The following is a 26,907-nucleotide window of genomic DNA, read 5'->3' on the forward strand; positions in this document are numbered from 1 at the left end:
CTGACATTCTCCTCCTACCCGTCTCTCCGCTGTACCATGGATGATGCTTATTTGCGATTTTGCATAAATACCCTGTTTCGTAAAATCGAGAGACTTTGTTGTTTTCTTGGATACTGACCTCCTCTCCTTATCACAACGATGCACTCGCCGTGCCGTTTTCTGCCGAGAGCTGGTTTGGGATGTGCGACGGGTCCCGTTGAATTCCAGAAAGTTATAATTCCCAGGAATTTACTAAGCCCAAATCCTAGTGATCTATCCTGGAAGGGATCTTTTTTAACCTTTGCAACTTCCTTGACCAACAGGATGGCGCCGTTTGAATAATAAATACGGGAACGAGTGTGGAAAGCAGAACCTTATCCGTAAAAACTGTTCAAAACCAGTGTGGCACATGATCACGGGAGAAAACTACACGCCCAGGGGCACAGAAACTATGATTTAACTCTCAGGTGTCCAATATATTTCTCCACATCCACACAGCATCTGGGGAATACCTGAGTCAGCTTTAGTTTCCAACTAAGATTTATAAAGTCAACTTTATATATATATATATATATAAAATATATATACACATATATATACACATATATGCACACACAACTTTATATGCATATATATATGAATTCCTATCAGGTGCATATTTTTGTCTTTTTCTGATCCCTGGTAAGAAGCGTTTAAAGCGAATGTCTTTATTATTTCTGTTGGCCCATTTGAGTGCCAACCCAAAGGAAGATGTGAGTATGTGTTTGTGTACTGATATATTCTTTCAAACGTATGCCCTATGCCGATAGAAACCCTGCCATTGCAAGAAGACAACTATTTCAATTACTATTTAAATGGTTTTGCCAAGCCGTCCAAAATCTTATGGGCTTTATTTCCATAAGGTGGAAGTTTTCTTCATTTCACGTAGTTTGGTCGTATATAACCAAATGATGCAAACATTGAGGTTTTGGTGGGTGCAAGTATTTAATGAACGCAGGGGTGTGTGTGAAATGGTTTAGTGGCTGGAAATGAAAACAGTTCCTAGGAAAAATTGAGCCCACGTAGAGTTATAATTTGTAAAATTTCAAAAAAATTAGGCCAAAAAAGCATCTTCTTGGAATATCGTATTAAATTCGGCGTGCGTTTTGTTCGAAAGGAAAGTGCCGACGACCCGCGCTCTCTCTCTGAGAACTGAGACGGCTAGATAGGATGGATGTGTTAGGTATCTTTCACTCCTTGACGGACCGCTTCTAAACCCATCTCCTGTTGGCTTGTCTTTCCTAGGTTGACCTGGCCGTCTCCATTTCCGAGATTTCTCTTAAAGAAAAAGTCAGGGAACTGAGTCCCGAGGAGGAAAGGAGAAAATGGGAGGAGGGACGCGTAGACTACATGGGGCAGGATGCCTTTGCCCGCATCCAGGAGAAGCTGGACCGCTTTCTGCAGTAACCCGTGCGGTCAGGCCGCACCCCGTGTGGTCGGACGGTGTTCTGCTGCGTGGTCCCGTTCCACGGACATCTCCGGTCCTTTCAAAGGGAAAAGCCATTCGACTCTGTGCCTCTATTTATGGTTGAGCAACTCGAGTGCCTCTCAGAAACGACATAACCATGAAAACCCAGCTTGAAGCCCCCCCGCTGATTCGAGCTGACTGTGCCTCCTTAGCTTGCTCAGCCGAGCGGTCCTTTCTTCTTGTCGCCCTGTCAGCAAAAGGGAGCGGGAATAAACGTCCCGTGGACCTTTGGCAGCGGCCTCTGGGCTTGCTCGAAGGAGCTCAGAAATGCCGCCTTGGACCAGGTGCTACCGTATCCATCCGCCATAGGGTTGGACGTCACTGCAGGTTTTCTTCTGTCCCCAAGCTGAGAACGCTCAAATGTGTGTTCAGTTCCTCGGGAACCCTCAAGAATGCAAAGTCCTTCCCTTGAGGACGAAGCAGAGACCTTGAGTTGTGACTCGCCTTTAAGGACTTCGCGAAGCCCGTCGGAGAAACAGCACCGGGGCCGTCGTTTGTCTTCTGCAAAACCCAGTGGGACCTGAGCGAGCCGTTGACGGATGCCCGATTTGGGAAAGGCCGGAGGTGTTTGGAAGAGAGATTCTAGCTGGCCTGGGGCTTACCGCCCGGTTTAGAAGAACTGACGTTTATACCGAGTCGTTTCTGCTGACACCTCCCTCGGGAGGAGGGGATCCGGAGCGGCTCTTTGCTCAGAGGGAAATCCGTTTGCAGACGCTTGGCTGCCCCTGGCTGCGTCTCGCTACCTCAGTTTCTCCATACTGTCTGGCATGACTGCGCTCTCCCAGCCATTTCAGCTCAGCTCTTTTGAGAGAATTCTCAGTTTTATGAGACTGGATGCTTTACGCTTCGGGAAAGCCTCGTCTTCGGAAGTCTTCCCGATTTTGTGAATGGATGCACTGGGCTGGATGGAGCATCTCCCGCGGTCACCGTTCGTGGCCACCGCAGTTATAGTTAAAAACGGGCTTCCCTGTCATCAAGAGGGAAATGGGATAGTTTTGAGGTTTGAATGGTTGCTTTCTCATGCCCGGATTGCCGGGCAGTGAAAGGTTAATTGGACGCCCCGTTTGGGAGAAGGTGAGAGGGCCGTGTTAAGATTCAGTGCATGCTTTTGGCCTCGTTTTGCATCGCCTGGAGCAGGTGACGCTGCTGGGCGGTCTGGGTGGAGGTGGGGCGTCCGTTGTGGCGTTTGCTTGTGCAAGGCGTGAGTTAGGAAGGGGTTGTTTCTCTTGGTGTGTGGGCGGTTAAGGATCTGAAGTCTCTCTTGGGATGACACATACGATGCTTCAGGGCCCACTGATAACAGCCATGTGGACATAGCCTTACGGGGTTGGGGTGGGGTCATCCCCAACCATCAGGGTAACACCATAAATTCACCCCCGGGAAAAGAACGTCGGGGGCTTGGTGCTCTGGTGTCGGTCTATGGAAAACAGAAGCCTGAGCCTGACAAACGGGAGAGGGGCTTCTCCAGAGGGTGGATGGGTCAGTCTGGCTCAGCTTCTCTGGAGGAGAGAATTCACGTTGACGCACGCGGGTTCACCGGCTTCCGAGGTGCCTTCCAGTGCAAAGGCGTTTCTTTTGAAATTTGAACTGTGTACTCCTCGCTCCCTGGACTCTCATTAGATCTCTGTAGGGAAGCTGCCCATCTTCCCAGCATTGGCTTGTTAATTGCACTCATTCATTCATTCATTCATTCATTGATCCATCCATCCATCACGTGGTTTTGGCGGTCCTCTCTCGACGGCAGGCGTTGGGACAGGTGCTGAATCAATATGTGAGAAGTTCAACAACATTTTGATGACTTCTGAGTCCCGTCCATCTAAGAGGTGTGATTCCACGTTATTTCCTGAATAACGCCCATGCCAGAATCTGTGCTGTGTGATGTCAGGACTGCCCAATTAGATAAGTTGAGTCCCCGAGAGATGTGATTTGTGATTTATCGCTAAATTTTTGCTACAGAGAGGAGAGGTCTTTGTCTAGGTTTTTCTGCTCTAGAAATATTGCCGAATTATTATTTGGGGGCAGGAGGTAATGGCACGGGGAAGAAAGACGTTTCTGGATATACGGACTTGGCCGGGTGGATGAAGCTGTGGAGACTTAGAGGAACAAAGTATAGTCTTTTTGTTCCCCAAAGTCGCTTGGTCACATCCTGCTGGAAACTGTCTGGGTCTTGAATGCCCGCCAACCGTCCTCCTGCTAATGGTTTTTGGTGTGGAACTGCCCACAAGTTGAAACAGAATGGGGTTTCTTTATTTTTTTTTTCTTTAAATGTTTTTTTAAATTATTTTATTGAGGTCACGTGGGCTTATAATATTGTGGAATTTCAGGCGTACATCACTATATTCCGGTTTCTGTATAGACTGCCTCGTTTTCCCCACCAACGGTCTGGTTTTTATCTGTCACTGTATATATGTGCCCCTTTACTCTTTTGGCTGTGCCCCGACCCTTTCTGTTCTGGGAACCGCCACTCTGTTCTCTTTGTCCATGTGTTAGTTTATCTTCCACATATGAGTTAATTCATACGGTGTCTGTCTTTCTCTGTCTGGCTTATTTCGCTTGACACAATACCCTCAAGGTCCATCCACATTGTCGTGAATAGAATGATTTTGGCTTTTTCATGGCTGAGTAGTATTCCATTGTGTAGATACACCACGTCTTTATCCAATCATGGGTCGATGGGCACTTGGGTTGCTTCCACGTCTTGGCTATTGTGAATAATGCTGCGATGAACGTAGGGGTGCATACGTCTCTTTGAATTGCTGATTTCAAGTTCTTTGGCTAAATACCCAGTAGTGGAATAGCTGGGTCCTATGGTATTTCTATTTTTAATTTTTTGAGAAATCTCCCTACTGTTTTCCATAGTGGCTGCACTAGTTTGCATTCCAGAATGGGGTTTCTTTCTGTCGACCACTCCTGAATTGGGAAAAGCAGACCCACAACACTTTCTAATTTCGTAGGTCTCTGCTCTTTAGAGTATAATGTTATCATACTGATCAGATCACTGCCTTACATTTAACGTCGATGTCTTATGTGCCCGCTCCTTCCACCACGCTAAGAAACAAAACTGGAGTATTTTTTTCTTGGCGCACAAAACACCTGTGGCTACATTTTGGTGCAGCTCCAAGTACACCTGGTGCATGAAATTCTGTATCAGACTTTGCAGGTAAAACACATTTTCTTTTAAGTTTAGGAGCAAAAACTGTACTGGCAGTATTTTAAAGATAGCACCAACTGTTAACCAAGATTGTGAACAGAAGGAATCAGCAATTTATAATATTTATAAACCATAAATTCTCAATTTATAATATTCCCTCCCAGTTTATATTTATAAACTAAATATTATATTTAATATAATAATAGAATCCTCCAGAAAAAAATAAATGACTAAGAGAATATCAGGTAACCAAGTCAGCTGGGTTAGAAACCTCTCGTGTAGCTGCGTACCTTGGGGAGGAAAGGCATTGAGACGTGGAGAATGCTGCATTTAATAAATTTGATCTCTGGAAGAACAGAACTTGTGAAAATATTTGAGGATCTCTCGCATTCTAAGGTTGCATCAGAGTTTACTTGTCCGGAGAAGTTGAGAATCATCATATCAGCGAGAGATTACTCATGCTTTTTTTGGAATCCTTTCTTCCTTGCTGCCTCCTGGCCAGGGTCAACCTGAGACCCAGTTCCTACTTGGCCTCGGCTCGAGAAGAACACAGACGCTGAATTGTTGGTCTGCACGCTGCTTAGCCATTTTGCATTCAAGTGGGTTTCTTCCATGGAGCATTCAAATGGGTTGCTTCCATTGAAGTGGGTCAACTGAGGATGGCATGAAGGAACGAGGCCAACCAGAATTCATAGCAGAGTATGCAGAGCGTCTGGGAAGAGAAAATCTTGCAGGGGCATTTTTTTTGGGAAGCTGACTCTTGGTGGCTGGCAGACCAGCTGGTCTAGGCACTGTGCCCTCAAGAAGACCATGGAGAGCATCAAAGAAGACAGTATCCGCTGTTTATGGACTCTCCAGGGGGCCTTTTGAGTTTGGCTGTGGGAGCCGTATTGCAGGTGGTCCCTGAGGAACGGGCCTTCATCAGCGTCGCACCCAAGTTGGGCCAGGTTCCCATCGTTTCCGACTATTCTGATGAGTGTCACCTTCAACCCCAAGTTGATGTCCATTCTGGTCCTCTCCTTGGGTGAAGAATATTCTGCCCCCTTTTCTGGAGGCGTCCCCGTCTTCCTAATGGCTGACCCTTTTGGTCGAGGAGGCTGACTTTCGAGATGGAAGTACCGGAATGGTTGAGATTTGCCATGCTGTGATGAAACGGTTGGGGTGATGTCCCCAGACGACACGTGTCTTCTCTCTCCGTATGGGATCTTTATGCTAGCAAGAAACTCACTGGATTGCTTGAGCGAAATGGTGACGATGGGGTGAGTGAGTGGGGAGGGTCAGAGGTGAGGGGGAAAAACTGGAGGGCTGGTATGGTCCACGGACAAGACCAAGAACCGCCCATGGGACCAGGCGGTGTTTCCTCGGAGAGATGCTGCCAACAGCCCAGTGCGGAACCAGGAGGCACACGTGATGAGCTCAGCTGGGTCCTCCTTGGCTGCCCTTGGCTGTGGAGGGCAGCACATCTTGATTGACTGTCCCACCTCCTGCCCGGCGGGGAGGAGGAGGGGACCCTAAGCAGCGTTGGGCGTGGACAGCCAAAGATCGGGGAGAGACTGATGAGCAGAAGGAAGAACAAGACGGTTTCCTCCGCTGGCCTTCATCCAGACCTCATGAGTGTTTCTCAGACGCTAATGGCTAACTTGGCATAAAGCCCCGAGATCTTGAGTTGCACAAGATCCACCAACGCTATGGGAACGGAAGGGGCGGGAATCCGTAAAGCATTTAGAGCAACGTGTGCACCTGTCAAGGACTTAGTAAATGGTGTCCACCATCATCATGATTTTCACCCTGAGGCCACTTGCAGGCTCGCGGAGGAGGGTTGAAATCAGTGAGCGATGAGTGGCTGGGACGGGCATGGGGATGGGGACGGCCATGGGTTTGCCATTTGTTATCGGCGACTTGGGGGAACCTGTCCTTGGAGCCAGGTCTCTGAAAGCTCACGCGCCCTCCAACCTGCTGCCTCAGAACCTGCGGAGATCAGCCGAGACCCCCCCCCCGAAGGAGAAAAGCAGGGGCTGTTCAGAGCTGTGACTGAGAGACACAGAGCAGGTGGACGACATGTACGTGTGGTTCAGAATGTGACAGGAGGCACCACTCTGAAGAGAAGACACATAAGAAGCGGGGAGTGTGTGGATGTGAGGGTTAATATCATGTATAAACGCAATGGCCATGGGGTGTCTAGATATTTGGTCAAACATTATTTCTGGATGAGATTATCATTTGAATCGGTGGGCTCAGGACAGCAGATTGCCCTCTTCTGTGTGGGTGGGCCTCGTCCAAGCAATTGAAGGACTGAATAGAATCGAAAGCTGAAAAAGAAAGAATGCCGTCTCTTTTCCCCACGGTCCTTGAGCTGGGACATCGTATGTTCTCCTGCCTTTGGACTCGGCCTCAGACTGGAATTCACACCCTCGGCTCTCCTGGGTCTCCAGCTTGCTGAAGGCCGACCTTGGGACATGTCAACCTCTGGGATCATGTGAGAAAATTTATCATAATAAATCAAGGTCATGTATCTATCATCTATGTATCCATCCATTCATCCATTATCTTTCTATCCATCCATCATCTATCATCTATCATCTATCCATCTATCCATCTATCCACCCATCCGTCCATCCATCCATCCATCCACCCATCCATCCATCTATCCATCCATCCATCTATCCATCCATCCATCCATCCATCCATCCATCCATCCATCTATCCACCCATCCATCCATCTATCCATCCATCCATCCACCCATCCGTCCATCCATCCATCCATCCATCCATCTATCCACCCATCCGTCCATCCATCCATCCATCCATCCATCTATCCATCTATCCATCCATCCATCTATCCACCCATCCATCTATCTATCCATCCATCCATCTATCCATCCGTCCACCCATCCGTCCATCCATCCATCCATCCATCCATCCATCTATCCACCCATCCGTCCATCCATCCATCCATCCATCCATCTATCCATCCATCCATCCATCCATCCATCCATCCATCCATCCATCCATCCATCTATCCATCCATCCATCTATCCATCCATCTATCCATCCATCCATGTATCCATCCATCCATCCATCCATCTATCCATCCATCCATCTATCCACCCATCCGTCCATCCATCCATCCATCCATCTATCCATCCATCTATCCATCCATCCATCCATCCATCCATCCATCCATCTATCTATCTATCCATCCATCCATCCATCATCTATCTCTCTGTCTATCTATCACCTACCTATCTACATATATATCCATCCTACTGGATCCGTTTCTCTGGAGAGCCCTAACAAATACAGTGTGCTCAGCGGGAGACTTAATTTTGGTCATAATGGCAGTGGTTAGGAAAGGACATGCCACATTCTGAAGGCAGATCTGGGAAGAAATGTTTGATAAAAAGGTAATTTTTGTTCTGTTTTTCTATATTAAAATCATGTAAAAATGAAACGACCCAAGTGCCCGTCACTGGATGAAGGGATGAACAAAATGTGGTCCATCCATACAGTGGAATATAATACAGCCGTGAACAGGAGTGAAGCCCTGACACATGCTACAATGTGGACGAACCTTGAACACATGATGCTCAGTGAGAGAACCAGACACAAAAGGACATACAGCGTGTGATCCCATTCATGTGAAATGTCCAGAACAGGCAAATCCATAGACAGAAAGCTGGTTAGTGGATGCCAGGAGCTGGGGAGAGGGAGTAAAGGGAAGTTATTGGTTAATGGGTACAAAGTTTCTGTCTGGGGTGACGAAAAACTCTTGGAACTAGACAGGTGTTGTCCTTGCACAACACTGAGAATATAATTAACGCCACCAAATCGTACACTGAAAAATGGTTTAAATGGCAAGTTGTGTCTTATACATATTTTATCATAATAAAAAATAACGTATGGTGGGGGGAATCTGTGAAAGCATATTTTTTTCCTACCCCTGTGTGAATGCGTGTTCTTGCTTTTATAACCTATGACACTAAGATTCCTTTGAAAAGGATTGGCTAGTTCTTTGTGGAATTCTGCAGTTCCCTCCGCAACTCAACGAGATGCATTTCCTGCCCCAGAACGTCATCAGGCCGCAGGGTGGACAGTCTGCTGCCCGGGGTCATAGGATCCTTGACTTAATTTAGCCCTATCTGCAGACTGGGGAGGGAAAAGAGGGGGTTCGGTGGAGGGAGGGAAGAGAGCCGTGAGATGAAGCCAGTGGCCTACCTCCTCCCTTCCGGGAATCCCCCTTCCGCCCTCTGTCCCCGCTGGATGGTCCATGACCTCCAACTGGAGAATCAAACTTTAAAAAAAAAAATTAAATTTGGGTGCATTTATTGGTTCTCCATCATTTCTTCTGTGCTGGTGGCTCAGTAGGCATCAAAAAATACAAGGCCTAATGCAAACCCATTAGGTGCAATCAACAGTGGCTGGAAGCTGGTGGGACATTGGTGGGTGCAGGCTTGGAGGGGGTCATCGGGGGACAACCTTCTGTGCCACCCCCCCACCTTCCTCCCCTAGGAGCCCCACCGGCCTTACAGCTCGTCCCGGGGGTGGGCGCTCTCCTGGCAGCCGCAGAACGGAAAGGAGCCACAGCACGGCTGCAGCCAAGGTTTCCACATGTTGCTGGAGCCCGAGAGCTGCCCGGGGACCGGGGTGAGGGTGCTCCGGTGGGCCCGCGTGGCCTCCTGGATGCGGCTGACCACGGCGTGAAACGAGGGTTCCGAGGCGGGCGACAGGGGCGTGGCCTCCGAGGGGTCCCCAGAGAGCTCGAAGAGCAGGGGCGGGTCATGGCGAGCCACCTTCCCGTGGCAAGGGCACAGGCCCCGGGTGTAGCAGCCGACGGCCCCCTCCGGGGAGAAGATGGGCGTCTCGAAGTGCGCCTTCCAGAGCCGGGCACCTGGAAGGGAAGCGGAACAGCCTAGGAGGGGTGGGCACCGGGGCCGTCCCCACCTCCGGCAGAAGGCAGGTCGGCGCGCACCCCGGGGCTGTGCATTCCAAACCTGCTCCCCACCCTGGGGCCGCCGATGCTGCTGGTGGGCAAGCCACACTCAGAGGGACAAGAAGTCCGAAGTGACCTGCTGTGATTGCTCCCGAATTGGGGGGACACGCCCCTCACCTAGCTTCTTTCTGCTCCGCAGCAGCCCCGCCGAGCCCGGGACCCCGCAGCCCCTGGGAGCACCGGCCCCGATGGAGCCTCTGGCTGCGCGCCCCCGCGCGGCTCATTGCTGGTTTGCGAGGCACCAGCTGCTTTCCAGTTTCTCTTGGAACCAGCTCACTCCCAGAGCTATCAATAAGATCCCCAAACTCACGCTCTGTGTCCCAGAAGCCCCTCCCCGGGACCCCGGGTGTCTCTCTGTCCTTGGAGGCTCAGCCCCTTGGCCAACTTGGGGCAGGGTCCCCTCCCCTCCGCTGGGGCAGAAGGAGGCCCCTGCCAGGCCCACAGGAGGGCCGCTTTCTCTCCGCTCCAATAGCGCTTTCTGCTCCAGGTGTGCAGCCCCCAGCGGGGCAGGTGCAGAGCTGGGCTCCTGCCTCGTTCACAGTGACGTCTCACTGCCACGTCCACAGTGGGCAGCAGGACAGGTTTGCTGATTGAATTCCGGTTCAGTGTACCCTCCCCGTTGTCCGGAACCCAGCTCCCAGCACCCTCACTGATCCAGTATATTCCAAGACGCAGGAACTAAGGAAAAAAAAAAAAAAATGGACTGCTCCCGCTAGAGGGAGCATCCATCACGGGTGACACTCCCCATATAATATATACATATATTATAAGCTCTTAAGAAATCGGATTTCTGCCCATAGCACATTCTGCTTCGGTGGCCCGGGGTTTGCCGGTTCGGATCCCCGGTGTGGACATGGCACTGCTCATCAAGCCATGCTGTGGTAGGCATCCCACATATAAAGTAGAGGAAGATGGGCACGGATGTTAGCTCAGGGCCAGTCTTCCTCAGCAAAAAGAGGAGGATTGGCGGCAGATGTTAGCTCAGGGCTAATCTTCCTCAAAAAAAAAACAACCATAGTGTGGTGGTTACAGCTAATGATACTGTATCATCTCCTTGAATGCTGCTGGGAGAGTAGATCTTAAATGTTCTCCCCACAAACAAGAAATAGTATCTGTGTGACCTGAGGCTGGTGTGAGCTAACGCTTGCAGTCATTTTGCAACATATAAATGTGTCAAATCAACACACTTTCAACTCACACAGTGTTATATGTCAGTTATAGCTCAAGAAAGCTGGGGAAAAAAAAGTTACAACAAGAAAAATCACTTGCGTTGGTCTCTGGGTGTGTCTTGGCCTCCGTGTCTCACAACAGGTCAGGTCTAGCCCCGCTCTGCACGCACGGATTTCCTGGTGGGTTGAGTTAAATCTGCCAGCCTGTAGTGCTTGTTATCCAAAATAGTTTTTCTGGAAGGTCACTGCTTAGTTTCCACAAATGTACAAAAATACTTCTCTGGCCACATGCTTTATGGGAAAGGTGGAAAGACGTGCCCTTTTAGAGCAGTCTCTCAAGGACTGTTTTTACCCCTGGCTTTCTCGTAACTTCTTGGAATGAATCATTTATTAATTCATCCAAGAACTATGTTGGATCAGTTGCTGCTCAAGGAACCGAGAGCACCTACGTTAAGAGATTTGTGAAAAGATAATGATGCTGAGTTGAGATAAGACGGCCAAAAAACAGGTTAAGCAGGAAAGCTTGCTCTGTTGCATTTTCAAAGCAATCCACCATGATGCATATCCTTATTAGAGACAGACGCAGACACAGAGGAGCAGCCCCGTGAGGACGGAGGCAGAGACGGGAGGGAGGCGGCCACCAGCCCAGGGACCCTGGAGCCCCGGACACTGGAAGAGGCAGGAGGGACCCTCCCCTGGAGCCTCCGGAGGGAGCGCGGCCCTGCGACCCTTGACCTCACACTCTGGGCTCCAGGACGGGGGAGGATGAACTCCTGTGGTTTCCACCACCCAGTTTGTGATGGTTTGTTATGGCGGCCCCGGGAAACTCATACGTGCATTCTCTAGGTTTGTCTAGATCTGAGCTTTTCTTCAAGATTCCGTTCACCTCTGACCTCCTCCAAAAACTCTTCATAAAATTCAAGGACTTCCAAAGTGGGGAGAGACCAGGATACAAAAATACCCAATATCGAGGGCCAGATGCATGCCAAGAGGTGGATGTTGCTGGTCATCTAATCTTCCAACACCCTGGATGTGGATGCCTACTATTCCTTGTGATGAAGGCAAGGATTCGACCAAGGGCAGAGGAAATGCTGTGGAGAAAGGATTGCCTTTGCAACGAATGGTGCTGAGACAACAGGATGTGCATAGGTGAAAATATAAACTTCGACACAGAAGTCATAGGACGCTTCTGTCAGTCTGCATGTGCTGCCACAAGAAAGGACCCCAGAAGGGGCGGCTCAAACAACAGACATTGATGGTCTCCCCACCCTGGAGGCTGGACGTCTGAGATCCAGGTGTGGGCAGGGCTGGTCCCTCCTGAGGCCTCTCTCCTTGGCGTGTGGACGTGTCTTCCCCCCGTGTCCTCACGTGGTCGTCCCTCTGTGCGTGTCTGCGTCCTCATCTCCTCTTCTCATCAGAATCCCAGTCCTGTTGCATCAGGACCCGCCCTCATTGTACGTCCATCACCTCCTTAAAGAACCGTCTCCAAACACAGCCACATTCTGAGGTCCTGGGCCTTAGGGCTTCAATATGTGAATTTGGGGGTAGAAATATGAATTTCCACCCATACAAAATCCCTTATACAAACATGAGCTCAAAATAGATCCTAGGCCTAAACGAAAAACCTAAAACTGAACAACACCTGGAAGAAAATCCTTGAGTCAGAAATTCCTTAGATAGGATATGAAAAGACACAACCCTTATAAAAAGGGACAGTTGACAAAGTCAAGTTCATCCAAATGAAAAACCTCTTGCTTTGCAAAAGTTCTGTTAAGAGGATGGAAAGAGAAGGCACAGCCTGGGAGAAAAGATGGGCAAGTTCCATATGGGATTAGGGACTGGTACCCAGGACATATATAGATATAAAAATTTCTAATTCAATAATAAAAAAGCAATCAACCCAAGGCAGGGAAGGGTGAACCATTCATGCTACTATGGGTGGAGATTGGTGGACCACGGGCTGGCTCCCCCTGGAGCCCCCCTTATATTGGGGCTGGACGAGAAAGGTGGATGGTGGGCATGCACAGACCTCGAACAATGGGTAGGAGAGTGTACACTGTACTTCAGTCTCAGAGGATTAAAATCCATCAAATAACTCTGCCCTCCCCAAACGGACTTAGTCTATGTTACAGAAAATTATTTTTTTAAACCCAAAGCTGGTAGGGAGCCATCTGCAAAGTCATCTTCAAGCATTATCTTAGCAAAATGAGTCATCGGCCGTGTTCTTGCTGCCGGTCATCCAGATTCGACTCCTCTCTGCTCCCTCCACCCCCCACGGCTGTTTCAGGCGCACGGATGTTGATTTGTTCCCGAATGCTTGATTTGTGTTACATACAGAGCTGCTAGGAAAACCCTTGAAGACATCCACGTGAAAGGGTTTTCTGTGGGGCTGCCCTTCCGCAGATGAATCACTGAATCCCGTGGACTTCTTGCCTCTTGGGGACAATGAAGACGGAGACTCATAGGTAATTTATAAGCTGGAGACCGACATTCTTTTAAGGCTGGAGAGCCAAATCCTACAACCAACTGGTGGCCCTTGGAATCCATTGAAACACGTTTATTTCATTTTGGGAAATGGATCCATCAGCTGTCTGGTTTGGGGAGTCTCTGATCTGGACGTTAGGAAAAGAACAGGCTGAGCGGGCTTATTAACAACCGCCACCCCCCCATATCAAATACCAATTGGGCGTTCTTCTGTAAGATCTTATGAAGCGAAGTGCCTTGGAGCTGAAGAAAACAGCAGCGCTATATCCTGAATTTTCTGGAATATTCCAATGTGAAATAGTCTGCACTGCTGTTTTCCTTAAATTGCCAGAAGTGCCACGGAGAACATTCTGGAATCCAGCAATGTCTCCTAACCTAACCCCGCAGATGGCACACGCTCCTTTCCTGGTTCAGCCCTCTTGGCTTTGGGTCCAGTAAATGAGGTCCAAAGTTGGCAGCCGTGACAGTCTTGAGCATCCTTCTGGCCTGGTAATCTGCCACCCCCTGGAAATGCCACCGGATGCACCGGCCCAACCGTCCTCCAGCCCCTGGGACTTCCCCTGGTCCCAGCTCCCGGCCCCAGAGGGCAACGTGGAACCACTCACCTTGGCGCTGGTGCCAGCGGGCCGCGTGCAGCCGGGAGCCGCAGTAGTGAAAGAGGAACTCATGCTCGGAGTGTGGCACCTGGCCGCGCAGGAGGGGCGTCAGGTCCCGCCCGTCGATCACCCTGTGTGGGGAGAGCAGAGCGACAGTGGGGTCATGGAGGGGTCACTGAGCCCTGTGCTGGGTGATGCTCTGCCTCCACCCCCTTGAGGTCCTCCATGACTTCTCCTCTCTAAGGCCAATTCTGTCCCGTTCAGCATCCCGGCTCGTCATGTGCCCACACTTATTTCAACCCATGTATAAAGATACCAATTGACACACATCTGCCTGTGCCTGTTTCTGAGCCAACACCACCATGTTCATTAAAGGATGAAGGTTTGTGCAAGTTTTGGGTCTTCACAATTGGTGTGGCTCTTCCCTCCGTCACATGCATTTCAGTATCTGCGTCTCAAAGTCTGTACCCAGCACACAAAAACGTGGTTGGGTTTGGATTAGAATCACACCGAATTTATAGCTGAATTTGGGGGAAATGTCAGCATTACAATATTGAGTCTTGCTGTCTGTGAATTTCATAATCTCTCTGTTTATTAAAATACTTAATGTTTTATCAATATTCAATGTATTAATATTATAATTCATTTTTATTACATTATTGCTTAATATTAATTTTATTAATATCTGATATTGAAATATTTCCCCTTAAACATTTCACATAATTTATTAATGTTTTCATATCATTTGTTAACTTTATTCCTGGAAGCTTACACTTTGTGTGGCTATTGAAAAATGATATTTTTCGAATTCCATGTTGGCCATTTGCTCTTGTGTACAAATTGGCAATCATCCTTCTGTACTAATGCTGCTTTCCATAACCTTGTGACATTTCTTAATACTTTCACGATATTCTCTGTACCTTCTTTTAGATTTTTATCCAGCGATAAAATGATAATCGTATCATTTGTGGACGATATTCGGATTTTTCTAATTCCTTTCGAATCCTTGTAATTTTTATTCTTGCTCTCGTCGTGTGGTTCCAGCTAGAACCTCCAGTACAAGGTCGTGTGTACAGCTAGCAAGAGTGGATATCGTTTCCTGTGCTTAACTTTAATGTGAGTTCTCTTGACCGTCCACCAGTAATTTTGAAATCATGCCGTTCCGCTACAGCAGAGGGGGAAGAGTTTTTTAAATTTCCTAATGTTGCGTGTTCCCCCTAAATGTGGCAGAGTGAAGGGCGAGCTCTCAGGAAATAGAGGGTGGGTGGTTTCAAGGCACGTGTACCTGTCCTGGGGCACCTGGCCGCCCCCCAGCTGGACCACGGTGGGGAAAACATCCATCAGGCTGGTGGGCTCGTGGATCACCCGGCCGGCCGGCAGCACCCCGGGCCACCGGAATATCCCGGGGACGCGGATCCCGCCTTCCCAGCCTCCCATGCCTTTGCCACCTGAGCAAAAAAAAAAAAAAAAAAAAAAAAGCAAAAAGAAGAAGAAAAACTCACTACCAAAAACAATGTGTTACATCATGCTATGGACATATCGGCACAGAAGAGTCAAGATGGAAGAAGTATTAATGGTTAGCTAACACATCACTTTCATTTGGTGCCTACAAAAATCATCATCGTCATCATCATCGAATTTCAAAGGCGTAATAGTGTGGATTGTAACTTTGGTCTTAAAGGATTCAACTCTCTGCAATTTTAAGGTATCCCTGTTTGGCAGAAAACAAAACAGGAAATGATAATTTCTGCATTAATCTGCTAGGGCTTCCATAGCAAAGGACCACAGATGGGCGCCTGAGATAACAGACATTTATTTCCCCCAGTTCTGGAGCTGGAAGCCCCACATCCAGGTGTGGGCAGGGCTGGTCCCTCCCGAGTCCTCTCTCTTTGGCGTGTGTGTAAACGCCATCTTCTCCCCATGTCCTCATGTGGTCGTCCTTTTGTGTGTGTCTGTGTCCTCGTCTTCTCTTATTATAAAGGCCCCAGTCCTACTGGATCAGGGCCCACCCTAGTGGCCTCATTTCACCTTCATCACCTCTTTTAAAGACCCATCTCCAAACACAGCCACATTTGAAGTCCTGGGTTTCAACGTACGATTTTGGAGGGACACCATTCAGCCCATAACAGAAGCCGACTGAGCAATCCTGCACCTCTCCTAATGAGGTCTCCATGCTAGGACCCTTTATATGCAGATTTCTCATTTGGGACCTGATGACTGTCTGATTGGTTGTCCGATGCACTGTAGCATGTTGAGCAGCATCCTTGATCTCCGCCCACCAGATGCCAGCAACAGCACCCTGAATTGTGACAACTAAAAATGTCCCCAGACATTGCCACGTGTCCCGTGGGGGACAGACTTGCTCCCAGGTGAGAACGACGGCTTTATGTTATTCTCTCGTACACAAGTCCCAGCAACCCCCACGCCCCAGGTTAAGCAAAATAAGTCAGACAGAGAAAGACCAATACCGTATGATCTCACTCATCTGTGGAAGATAAATCAACACAAGGATAAAGAGAACACATTGGTGGTTACCAGAGGGGAAAGGGGTGGGAGGAGGGTGGGGGATGGATAAACGGGCACGTGCGTATGGTGATGGGTAAAATCTAGACTATTGGTGGTGAAAACCATGCAGTCTATACAGAAACTGGAATACAATAATGGACACCTGAAATTTACACAATGTTATAATGTAATAGGACCTCAATAAAATATTTTTTTTTAAAAAAAAAAAAAAGAGGAGATGAGGACACAGGGAGAAGATGTGTCTGCACGCCAAGGAATGCCTGAGGCTACCAGGAGCTAGAAGGGAGGTCTGGAACAGATCCTTCTCTGGAGCCCTCACCAGGAGTCAACGCGGCTGACATCTTGATTTTGGACTTCCAGCCTCCAACACCGTGAGACAATAAAATTCCTGTTGTTTAAGGCACCCAGCGTGTGGTACTTTGTTGGGTCATGTCTAATAGAATAATACAGACAATTGAGTACGGAGTTGGCGATGGGCGCAAACCCAAGGGGTGCCTTCATCGGCCCCATCATTGTTGATTTGGGCTCTCTCTGAACATCCCCTGGCTTGGGACACTCCTCAGAGCTTGGAAAAATGACAGTCAAGGAAACATTTGTGAACTAGAAAGAAAAATACTCTAAATATCTAAAACGGAAAGGATCACGGAGCATGCAACCATCCTGTGTGAGGATATCCCTTTGAATCTGTGAGCCCTCCAGCTAAATTCTGCAAGTACCCTCATCACACCACATCAGCAAAATGCTGGAGGTCTCACGTCCCTGTGGGCACTCAGGTATCCAACGACCACGGTGCATAGAAGACGTCCTTCCGATTTTCTGAAAATCAGATCATTTGCTCCTATGTAGGCATCGACCAATTCTCTTGGGTTATATGGCATTTTTAAGCTAGAAGAAGGACTCCTTGCAGTCAGAGATCTCCACACAATTTCATACTAAAACACTGGAAGTTTACCACCTTTGTAGATTCCATTTGAGCCTCCGAGGGGAGTGTCTCCTATTCGGCCCTCTATGAAGGCGCCATGGTCCGAGGTGAAATACACGAGGGTGTGGTTGGTCAAGCCTTCGTTGTCCAAGGTCTTGAGAACTTGGCCTACATCAAAAAGCCAAAGGCAAGAGTGAACAGAAGGGGCAGGACTTTCAAGTGTTGTACAGGTCATGCAGTGGCATCCTTCACGTCTTGGTCTATCTGCCCCTCGGTTGTTCAGTGTTGCACCCAACCAACTGGACGGGACATGATGTGTGGGCCCTCGTTGTCTGCCTGGATGGTCCCCTGAAGAAGCTGCTCGGTGTTAACGCAGCAACTGACCCTAAGAGGTAGTGACTCATTGCACTCTGGGACTTAGCAGAAAGGCTCATGGAGAGGGAAGAGGGTCCCCAGAAACGGGGATGAGATGACGGCAGTCTGGGCAAAAGAAACCTGGGATATTTAATTGCCCAGAGGCAAGAGGCTGAGATGCAGGCAGAAATGAAGCTGCTCTCTGCCTCGCTTAGAGATGGTGCAGAAAGAAGGTCCAGGGTGGCCAGCAGATTGTTCTCACTGTACCATCGACGCAGGTCCCCCAGAGAGCACCCTCCATATCTTAGTCCGCTTTGTCTGCAGCCGATCACCTTTGACATCACATCTGTGGACATCCTCCCCAAACTCTCTCCTCTCCACTTGGCCACCCTGTCAACTGCCTTGTTAACACTGCTATTTTTGGCTCCCCTGAGCCACGGGCTCTCCCAGTGTGCTCTTTGGGGTAAAAGCACTATATGTAATATAATGTGATAAATATAATCTAATACAATTCGGTCATGCCTCACTTAATGACGGGGACATGTTCTGAGAAATGTGTCATTAGGCAGTTTCGTTATTGTGCGAACATCACAGACTTACACAAACCTAGATGGTATAGCCTACTACACAGCTAGGCTCTGTGGTACTAATCTTGTGGGACCACCATCATAGCTGGGGTCCATTGTCGACCAAAACATCATTCTGTGGTGCAGGACTGTAAGCATATTATATTATATAATTATACATTATATATTTGTATGTATATATAATTATATAATGTATAACATAAAATAATATTAAATGTTTACATTATACTATATATTAATATACCATTTAATTATATATTAAAATATAAACTATATAATTAAAATTTTAATTATTTTATATGTAACTTATTTATATATAAAAATATATAAATATATAAATTTAGTTATAATATATTATAAATATATAATATATAAACAAAATATATAAATACAATATATATAAATATAAATAAATTATATATAAAATATCTATTAATAAAAAATATATTATATTATATATAATTTTATGTATAATTTTAAAATTTTAATTAATTATGTAGTTTATATTATATGTTAATCATTAACATGTAATATTGATTATCAAACACATATATATATATTTGGGATCCATAGACCATTATATATATTATATATTATGTCAACATAGAGAGTATATATTTCTTTTTTTTGCTGAGGAAGATTTGCCCTGAGCTAACATCCACTGCCAATCTTCCTTTTTTTGCCTGTGAGCTGCCACCACAGCATGGCCACTGACAGACGAGTGGCGTAGGTCCGTGCCCGGGAACTGAACCCAGGCTGCCAAAGCAGAGTGCACTGAACTTAACCACTAGGCCACTGGGGCTGGCCCAGAATATATATTTCTTAACAGGTCATTTGTTTTTTTTGGAAAACATTAGGATCCCATGATAGTGATTTAAGCCTAACTGCAGAACCATCTTTCTTTGGTGTCTGTATGCACAGACACCTGTAGTTGAGTGACTTATTAACACAAGGAGATATATACATGTATATATGAAATGGCTTATGGATCCTAAATATATGTGTATATGGACATATTATATGTAATGTGTATGTTGTATCCTAAATATATATATATAATACATTGGATAATATTATACAATAATATATATTATATATAATACATTCAATAATATACATTAGGTAATTAATATTATAGAATAATATAAAACATATTATATAAATATAATATTCTATTCAAAATCAAGATACTGATGCATTTTTCCTTCTTTGTCTCTAGGTAATCTATAGTTTCCAAATATTTTCCAATAAATAGTATTTATTCTACAATAAGAAAAGCACCCCTCTTTTAAAAGGTACTTAGAAGGTTTAAGTCCTATTATTTCAGCAGGCTCACAACTTGGGCTGTTATTAGAATCACCCCAGCTGCTCTTAAACACCTAACGCCCAGGTGGCATTTCTGCCGTGGGTCCTGGGAGTCAGCGGATTTCAAAGGTCCCAGTGACCCAGCATGTGGGCTTGTTGGGCAGCGCTGCTCTGGGACCAGCAAGAGCAGGTCTGTGCTGCCAGTGGCCGGGCGGCCTTGCAGCCATGGGCCTGACTTCTCCTGGAGCCACGTGTCATGACAGCTCAAGTGAGCACCGCTGGCTCTCTGTTGAGCTGGGTGCTGTCGGAGAACTCACCCACTACCCAATCCATCTCCTCCACGTTGTCTCCGTATAAGCCATGCTGGCTTCTCCCAAGGAAGTTTCTGGTTGTTGTAAGAGGTACGTGCACTTGCAAAAGGGACAGGAAGAACAGGAAGGGGCCCTGCTTATTTCTGGGGGGAAAAAAAATCCAGATATAAGACTATGAAGCATTCTAGAAGAAAAGAGAGCACAACGGTTTCAGAAATTGTAAACAGTTTCTCTAAAAGAACCTGAGTTGGAAGATGATAGAAAGATAGCTAGATAATAGACGATAGATGGACAGAAGATAGATAGATAGATGATCGATAATAGATGATAGATAGATGATGGATAGATAGATGATCGATAAATGATGGATGGATAGATAGGTAAATAAAGAGAGAATAGAGAGATATATGATAGATAGATGATAGACAGATAATAGATAGATGATAGATAGGTAGGTAGGTAGGTAGATAGATGACAGATATAGATAGATGATAGATAAAAAGATTATCTTCTATTTGAAGATACACAGATATTTTATAGATGTATCATATGACATGATCTATTTAAAAAATGTGACCTATTAAAAATATAGATTGACATTTAGATAGATATTTTATAGATTTATCATACGACATGATCTATTTAAAAATGTGACCTGTTAAAAATATAGATAGATTGATGGATAGATAGATAGATAGATGGATGGATATATCAATGGATAGATTGATAGATAGATCGATAGATGGATAGATTGATGGATAGATCGATAGATAGATAGACAGATATTTTATATATCCATCTAGCTTTTTTTAATAGGTCACTGATATTTTGGAAGATTCATAGGATCCCACAGTAGCAAGTCAACTGTAATTATGGACCTATCGTTGGGTTACTTGTGCCCACAAGGACAGAGCCTTTGGAAGGCAAGAGACCAAGTTTAACACATGGAAGGAAGAGTTTTAAAGGAAGACATAAAAGCCATATATTCTCTAAGAAGTTACTCAAATAGTTCAGCACTCTAGCAACCCATTTCTCGAGCTCTCTCCTCATCCTTCCCGATAGCGTCTCGGCTGAAGTTATAAGCAACTTCTGGGATCTGACATGCATAGAGCCAGCAGAACTCAACGGAAATAGTGAGAATGGAGAATTCCTTTCCATTCCCACACGGAGGACAACAGGGGGGATGAAATCGTGGAAGCCCAGCAGGATGGGCAAAATGGCACCGTGTGAAAGGAAATGCCCTGTACTGAATTCCACGCTAGCATTTTCTCATGTTATCTAAGCGCAAAGTGAGCGATCATTAAAAAAGCAAAACAAAACCAGTGAGTGTACGTCGATTACTTCTACAATGAAAGTTGCAACAACTTAAATGTGTTTTCTTGAACTTCAAATTCAAGACAGACGTCAACTCGATTCAGCGGGCACCTTTCGAGGCAAATTCTGTGAGCAGAAACAATACAGATTTTGGCCAGCAAAGCCAAGGAGCCAACAAAGACATCAACACTTTGAAAAGAATGATGGAGGCGAGAGAGAATGGTTACGCACACTTGGGTAAGAATGCATAAAATATGCCTTGAGGTGTTTACATAAAGGTCATCAATGTGTCACCGTGGAGGGAGGGGAAGGTGTGGCTAGTGGCTGGGTGAGGAGGGAGCTATTGCACTGGAGTTCTTCTGATTAAGAATCACAGAAGTATATTACTTGGTCAAGAAATACTTTTCCAAGAGAAAAAATCGTTTAGAAAAGATACAGGCAGCATCTTTTTGGCGGACTCATCACGTGCCATTTTAAATGAAATTATCTACCTACACCACTCCTGGCGGTATACGCACTTGAATAGAACGCTCATTTTTAACTATAACATCTTACAATTTAGGAAAAAAATCATTGGGAGGTCTTGTCCCCATCTGCACTGAATAGATGAGAGAGGCGATTTACCTTTCGATAAAGGAAGTCGCCTCCCTCAGTAGGAGAGAAGGTGTCCTCTTCAGCACCATCGACTGCTCACGCACTTTGTGGTTCCTCATGAGGATGCAGTCCCAGTGCCTGGTGAAGCCGTGGCTGGAGTACCAGGAGACAAAGAAGACGAGCACACAGACGCCGAAGCAGCCCACCGTCTTCCAGGAGATGGGGAGGGAGCCCGTGAGCCTTCCCAGGGCCAGGAGGAGCATCGCACAGGCTAGCGTCCTGGTGCAGAACCAGTAGGTGGCCCGTAGGGCTTGGGCCTTCTGGTTGTGCTTATTTCCGCAGTCCAGCATCAGCGTCAAAGGGGTGCCGTAAAAATAGTGGAACCCGTGGTTGAGGGGGTGATGGCAGTGGTCATTGCGGGTTTCACAGCTCACGCCCACGTGCCACTTCCCTGGTTCGGGAAGGAACCGTTTCAGGAGACAGAACACAGAAGTGAGTGGTATTGCTCAAAAGGGCGAATCGGGCAGAGGCTTTGCTCCATCAGAAACCACCATACGTCCTTGCAGAAGGCAGTTTCCCCACGTGGTTCTCTGGTTCTGCTAAGTGGCTTGTGTGGTGGTCCAAGGGTGGTTATCTGCTACCTGAGCAGGAAGATGTGCACGCTAGGTTGTTGTGGGGAAAAGCTTTTCTGTAGGGTTCTTTTAAAGAATGCCAAGCAAGAATGGCGGGTGCCAGGGGCCGGGGGAGGGGGCATGGGGAGTCAGTGTCTAATGGGGACAGTTTGTTTTGCAAGATGGGAACAGCTCTAGAGATGGATGGTGGGGAAGACTGGACAACAATGTGAACGTACGTACTGTCGCTGAACTGTGCACTTAAAAATGGTCAAGATGGTAAATTTTGTTATGTGCATTTTACCTCAATAAAAAGTTTACCCTCCCCCCTGCCAAAAATATCAGTTTAACACTAGGGTGGATTTCTGAAGAGCAAAGCTTGTTTTTCTTTTAAACAGACATCAAACCAAATATCATTTAGTTAAATGCTTTTGTAGCCATACTTTTAAAAAAGAAAACGCAAAGTAATTGTTATAAAAGTAAAATATCATACAAGTCTATCCTTGATCTAGATATTGACCCAAATCTTTTCAATTTATGAAATTCTCAATTGCAGTGCAGAGATCACATGGAATTATTTCCCCATTTGTTTCCTCAGTTTCTATTTTTGCAATATTCTCTTCTTCCACGTAAAAGGATACGTTTGATAGTAAAATGTGGAATGAAGTTGTGCTATTAAATATTATACAGCTACCAAAAATAAACAAAGGAAAAACCAAAAACCAATAAGCATCTCATTTTACTCATTTGACTCTCTGTGAAATACATTCATTTTGGCCGATGACGTTAATGTTGATGCTCAAAGTTCCTGAAAGTGCAACCCATTCGGTGTCTGATTTACATTATAAGGACGTTGTGGACCCACTCAGAGTACCGGTCACCTTGCCACAGGTGGAAAATGATAGCTTTCTATCATTTTTTTTTTGCAAGTGGTTTCACATGCATTTTCCGCACTCTCTCTAAACACCTCTCTGAGACGGACAATGACTGTCACCTGTCTTTTTGGAGGAGGTCCCTGAGAATCTCAAGACCACCAGCTCAGAATTGGGAGATCCATTGTCTGGCTTTTGGATGTCACATCAGGCTTTGCACAGGATGAAAATCCTGGCGTTTTCTTCTTCCTGAAGGCTCTAACCGATTTGCTAGCTCCAGCAGAATCCATTCAAAACAGTATGCTGGTCACACTGCTGGAGTCCTCCTGACATCGGAATTCTTCCTCTTCCTCCCACTTACATGAGCATACATGAAACCCTTTGGTCTCCTCACAGGCTCTGTTAGATTTTAACTTTGTTTAAAAAAATTATGCCACACTCAGGAAAAAGGTGAAAGAATGACTGTGCGTTCTGAGAGTCAACGGGATCATCGGGTAACAGGTCCTTCCAGGGATCAATGATTCTTTAGGGCAACGGTCCTCCAACTCAGAATCCCCTGGAGGGCTGGCGGAAACAGATTCCAGGATTCGCCTCAGAGTCTCAGACTCAGCAGGGACAAGATAGTCCTGAGCATGTGCCTTTCTAACCAGCTCCCAGGTGGTGTCACCACTGCTGGTCCCTGGACCACACTTTGAGAACCAGTGTCCTCAGGAGATGCATTCATGGGACTTCATATCTCCTATTAATACACATCCAGGAGTTAGATGTGAGCTTGTAAAAGAAAGAAACTACAGAACAACTTATGTCTGGTAGCAAAGATAATCACAGGACTGCAGTCGATGACCTGGAAGACATTAATGAGCGTTGTAGAAAGCTTGCCCCTCTCATTTGAACATTTTTTCCTTTCATTGATCATATATAGTTGAATTGATACCAAATAGCTTTTCTATATTATGCGATTCTATCCTCTTCGACCTTGCTTTTTGACAGCTTTTCCATCGCGCTGGTCCCCTCAATGATAAGGAAGAAGGGACTCATTTATATGTTCGTCAGAGACATGTTTACGACTTTGAAGTTCTTGCGCTGATGTCTTTCTATTCCCCAAGCTGCTGCCTCAGACAGCTCATCCCCTCAAATGAGTATCACATGGACAACCTCTCCGCTCTCACAGAGCATCTCAAAGTTGCTTGGAGCCACGGGTTGCCTTGGAAGCTTCATGCCAACCGTCCTTTCTTTGTCCTCTTCTATCACTGGGCTGTTCAGAAGGATGCAGTGGCTTCCCAGTTTAAACCAGAACTCCAGATCTTAGAAGCCAAACTCCTCCTTAACTCCCACCCTCTCTCCTTCCAACCTCACATCTACTTTTCCCAGAAAAATCCACTTTGCCCAAACCGTGGTGGATCTTGCCAGTTGCTCGTCTGCTCATGCCGTTCCTCCACCAGTGAGAGCTATCGCACTTCATTGCAATCCCTTGTCCACTAATCCTTTATGACCTTAGACACAACCTCCCCCCACCGAGAAAACTTCCTTGCCTCCCTCAAGTTCTGCAGCCTTTTAAGGTGCAATATTGCAACTCCAGGAATTTCGCACACCTGAGTCATTTCCTTGGACCCTGGAACTTCTTAAAGTCAGGGGCTATGTCTTCTTTTTTTGTTGTTATTGGTTATAGTTCCAATGTAGTCCAGGAAACCCACTGGGTGACCTGCTGATGCTAAATGAATAGTCAAAAGTTCTAACTCCAAAGTTAGATCAGCGTATTTTCATTGGAGTTATAAATATCATCTTAACATATTTTCTTGATCACACATTAATCTTTTTAGATGTTGATATTCAAGTTCTGTTTTTCACTGAGTTTCATATTATTTATATTTGGCCAATCTCATTCCAAGTGCCTAAGACTTCAGGTCCATCAGCGATTTGATGAAATGTTAATATAGATCTAAAAGTGTTTTGCCCGTGGATTTATAGTCAAGGTTTAATGATGCTGTCTCGACGGTGGGTGTCAATATGTAAATATACAATGTTGTGATTCAGGGGGAATCAGCGACTGGACAGATCCATTGGGATTCATTTCTCTTTGTTAAGAATGCATGTGCTAGCTCTTCTCATGACTTCCAGAAGTTTCTAAATGGTTTCTCCTCCATGACATCATTTGTCCTCACCATATGCAATTTGACAGTAGCTCCTTTTCCTAGTATATATCTAGAATGCAATGGAAAGCAACAACACACCCCTAGGTGCAGTACTTACCCACCAGCCCCGTGGTATAGCCTTGCTGTTGCAGGATCTTGGCAAAGGTGGTTTCATTTGGAGGGAGGCCCCCAGATGCAGCCGTCCAGCGTAAAACTCGAACCTCAGTCTCGGAAGCCATCCCTGGATTTGGGGACCAAGAGAAACAACCGTGAAGAAGGGAGCTAAGCTGTGGTTCATCGCCTTATAAATCTGCATCCTCTGGCACAAAGGTAGATGACTCTACATCCTACGCCTCATGACTGGAGGACCTTGCTCAACTCTCAACAAGAGGCTGCATTTTTGTTCTCGTCAATAGGCTTCATGGACGAAGACCCCCGTGGAAAACTGAGGGGTGTCCCTCGTCTCGGCCTGCACAATGGGCTTTCTCTCTTCCTTTGTCAACAGCACCTGGGGTCTTTGGAAGTCCATGGCTCCCATGTAGTTTGGGAGGAACTGACGGGAGGCCACTGAGCCTGGCTCAGGGAGGGACATGCAATCCAGGTTTATCTGAAAAGACTCAGTGCTGGGACTTTGAGGGAAAACATCTGAGTGAGTATGTTTCTCTTTTTCCAATGGCCTGGAAGCAGGCAAATGAGTAATTCTTTATTGTCTGGGGGTCATTTGGTCACCATGGGGACGGGCATGCCCTAGGAAGGAAGCCAACTCAGAGATGGAAAAAGACACGTTGCAGGGACACCCTTGAATCCAGAATAGCCAGCCATGCCTGACACTAGGTCAACTCTCAACTTTCATAGTTACAGAAATTAATGAGTACCTTCCTTGACCTGTTTTCATTTGTTTTGCTTAAAACACTGTGGAAGACACAGAATAATGGACTACAAAGATGTCCACAACCTAACCCTTGTGTGGTGGACAGAATAACGTCCCCCAGAGATGTCCACATCCTAATCTTCAAGGGGTAGACAGAATAATGGCCCCAAAGATGTCCACGTCCTACTGCCCCTGTGGTAGACAGAATAATGACCCCCAAAATGTTCACATCCTACATCCTGGAACCTGTGAATGTTACTTTCTATGGCAGAGGGATCTTGCAGATGTGATGAATGATCTTGAGACGAGAGGATGATCCTGGACTACATAGGTGGGTTCAATGTCATCACAAGGGTCTTCATAAGAGGGAGGCAGAGGGAGATTTGAAGACAGAATAAGAGCGTTAGAGTGATGCAACATAAGAAAGACTCAACCAGCAACTGCTGGCTCAAAGATGGAAGAAGGGGCCATGAGCCAAGGAAAGTGGGCAGCCTCTAGAACCTGGAAGAGGCAAGGAAATGGATTCTTCCCTAGAGTGTCCAGAGGGAACCAGCCCTGCTGACCCCTTGATTTTAGCCCAGTGGGCCCCCAGTGTGGGCTTCGGACCTCCAGAACTGGATGATGATATATTT

At 46.4% G+C, this 26,907-nt stretch overlaps 2 protein-coding genes across 7 annotated transcripts in view; one reads left to right on the forward strand and one right to left on the reverse strand.

Moving 5' to 3' along the window:
* GYG2 (glycogenin 2) overlaps nucleotides 1–26,907 on the forward strand; it is a 69,431-nt gene that overhangs the window by 31,674 nt on the left and 10,850 nt on the right. Inside the window, exon 9 of one of the 2 annotated variants that reach the window (XM_023634435.2) lies at nucleotides 1,264–4,864. The exons of the other annotated variant lie outside the window; for it this stretch is intronic. Coding sequence (XP_023490203.1) covers nucleotides 1,264–1,425 — 162 coding nt within the window. The 3' untranslated portion in view covers nucleotides 1,426–4,864. Of the gene's footprint in view, nucleotides 1–1,263; nucleotides 4,865–26,907 lie in introns of those variants that run through there. 2 annotated transcript variants of the gene reach the window in all.
* LOC100064629 (arylsulfatase H) overlaps nucleotides 8,944–26,907 on the reverse strand; it is a 29,873-nt gene continuing 11,909 nt past the window's right edge. For all 5 annotated transcript variants that reach the window (XM_070256788.1, XM_014728744.3, XM_070256789.1 and 2 more), the window contains 7 exons: nucleotides 25,523–25,645; nucleotides 21,820–22,240; nucleotides 19,888–20,024; nucleotides 17,358–17,492; nucleotides 15,162–15,324; nucleotides 13,886–14,007; nucleotides 8,944–9,525 (listed from right to left, as the gene is read on the reverse strand). In XM_070256788.1, coding sequence (XP_070112889.1) covers nucleotides 9,161–9,525; nucleotides 13,886–14,007; nucleotides 15,162–15,324; nucleotides 17,358–17,492; nucleotides 19,888–20,024; nucleotides 21,820–22,240; nucleotides 25,523–25,645 — 1,466 coding nt within the window. In that variant the 3' untranslated portion in view covers nucleotides 8,944–9,160. The remainder of the gene's footprint in view (nucleotides 9,526–13,885; nucleotides 14,008–15,161; nucleotides 15,325–17,357; nucleotides 17,493–19,887; nucleotides 20,025–21,819; nucleotides 22,241–25,522; nucleotides 25,646–26,907) is intronic.

Source organism: Equus caballus, chromosome X (assembly GCF_041296265.1).
Source record: "Equus caballus isolate H_3958 breed thoroughbred chromosome X, TB-T2T, whole genome shotgun sequence".
In the NCBI taxonomy this organism is placed as follows: domain Eukaryota; kingdom Metazoa; phylum Chordata; class Mammalia; order Perissodactyla; family Equidae; genus Equus; species Equus caballus.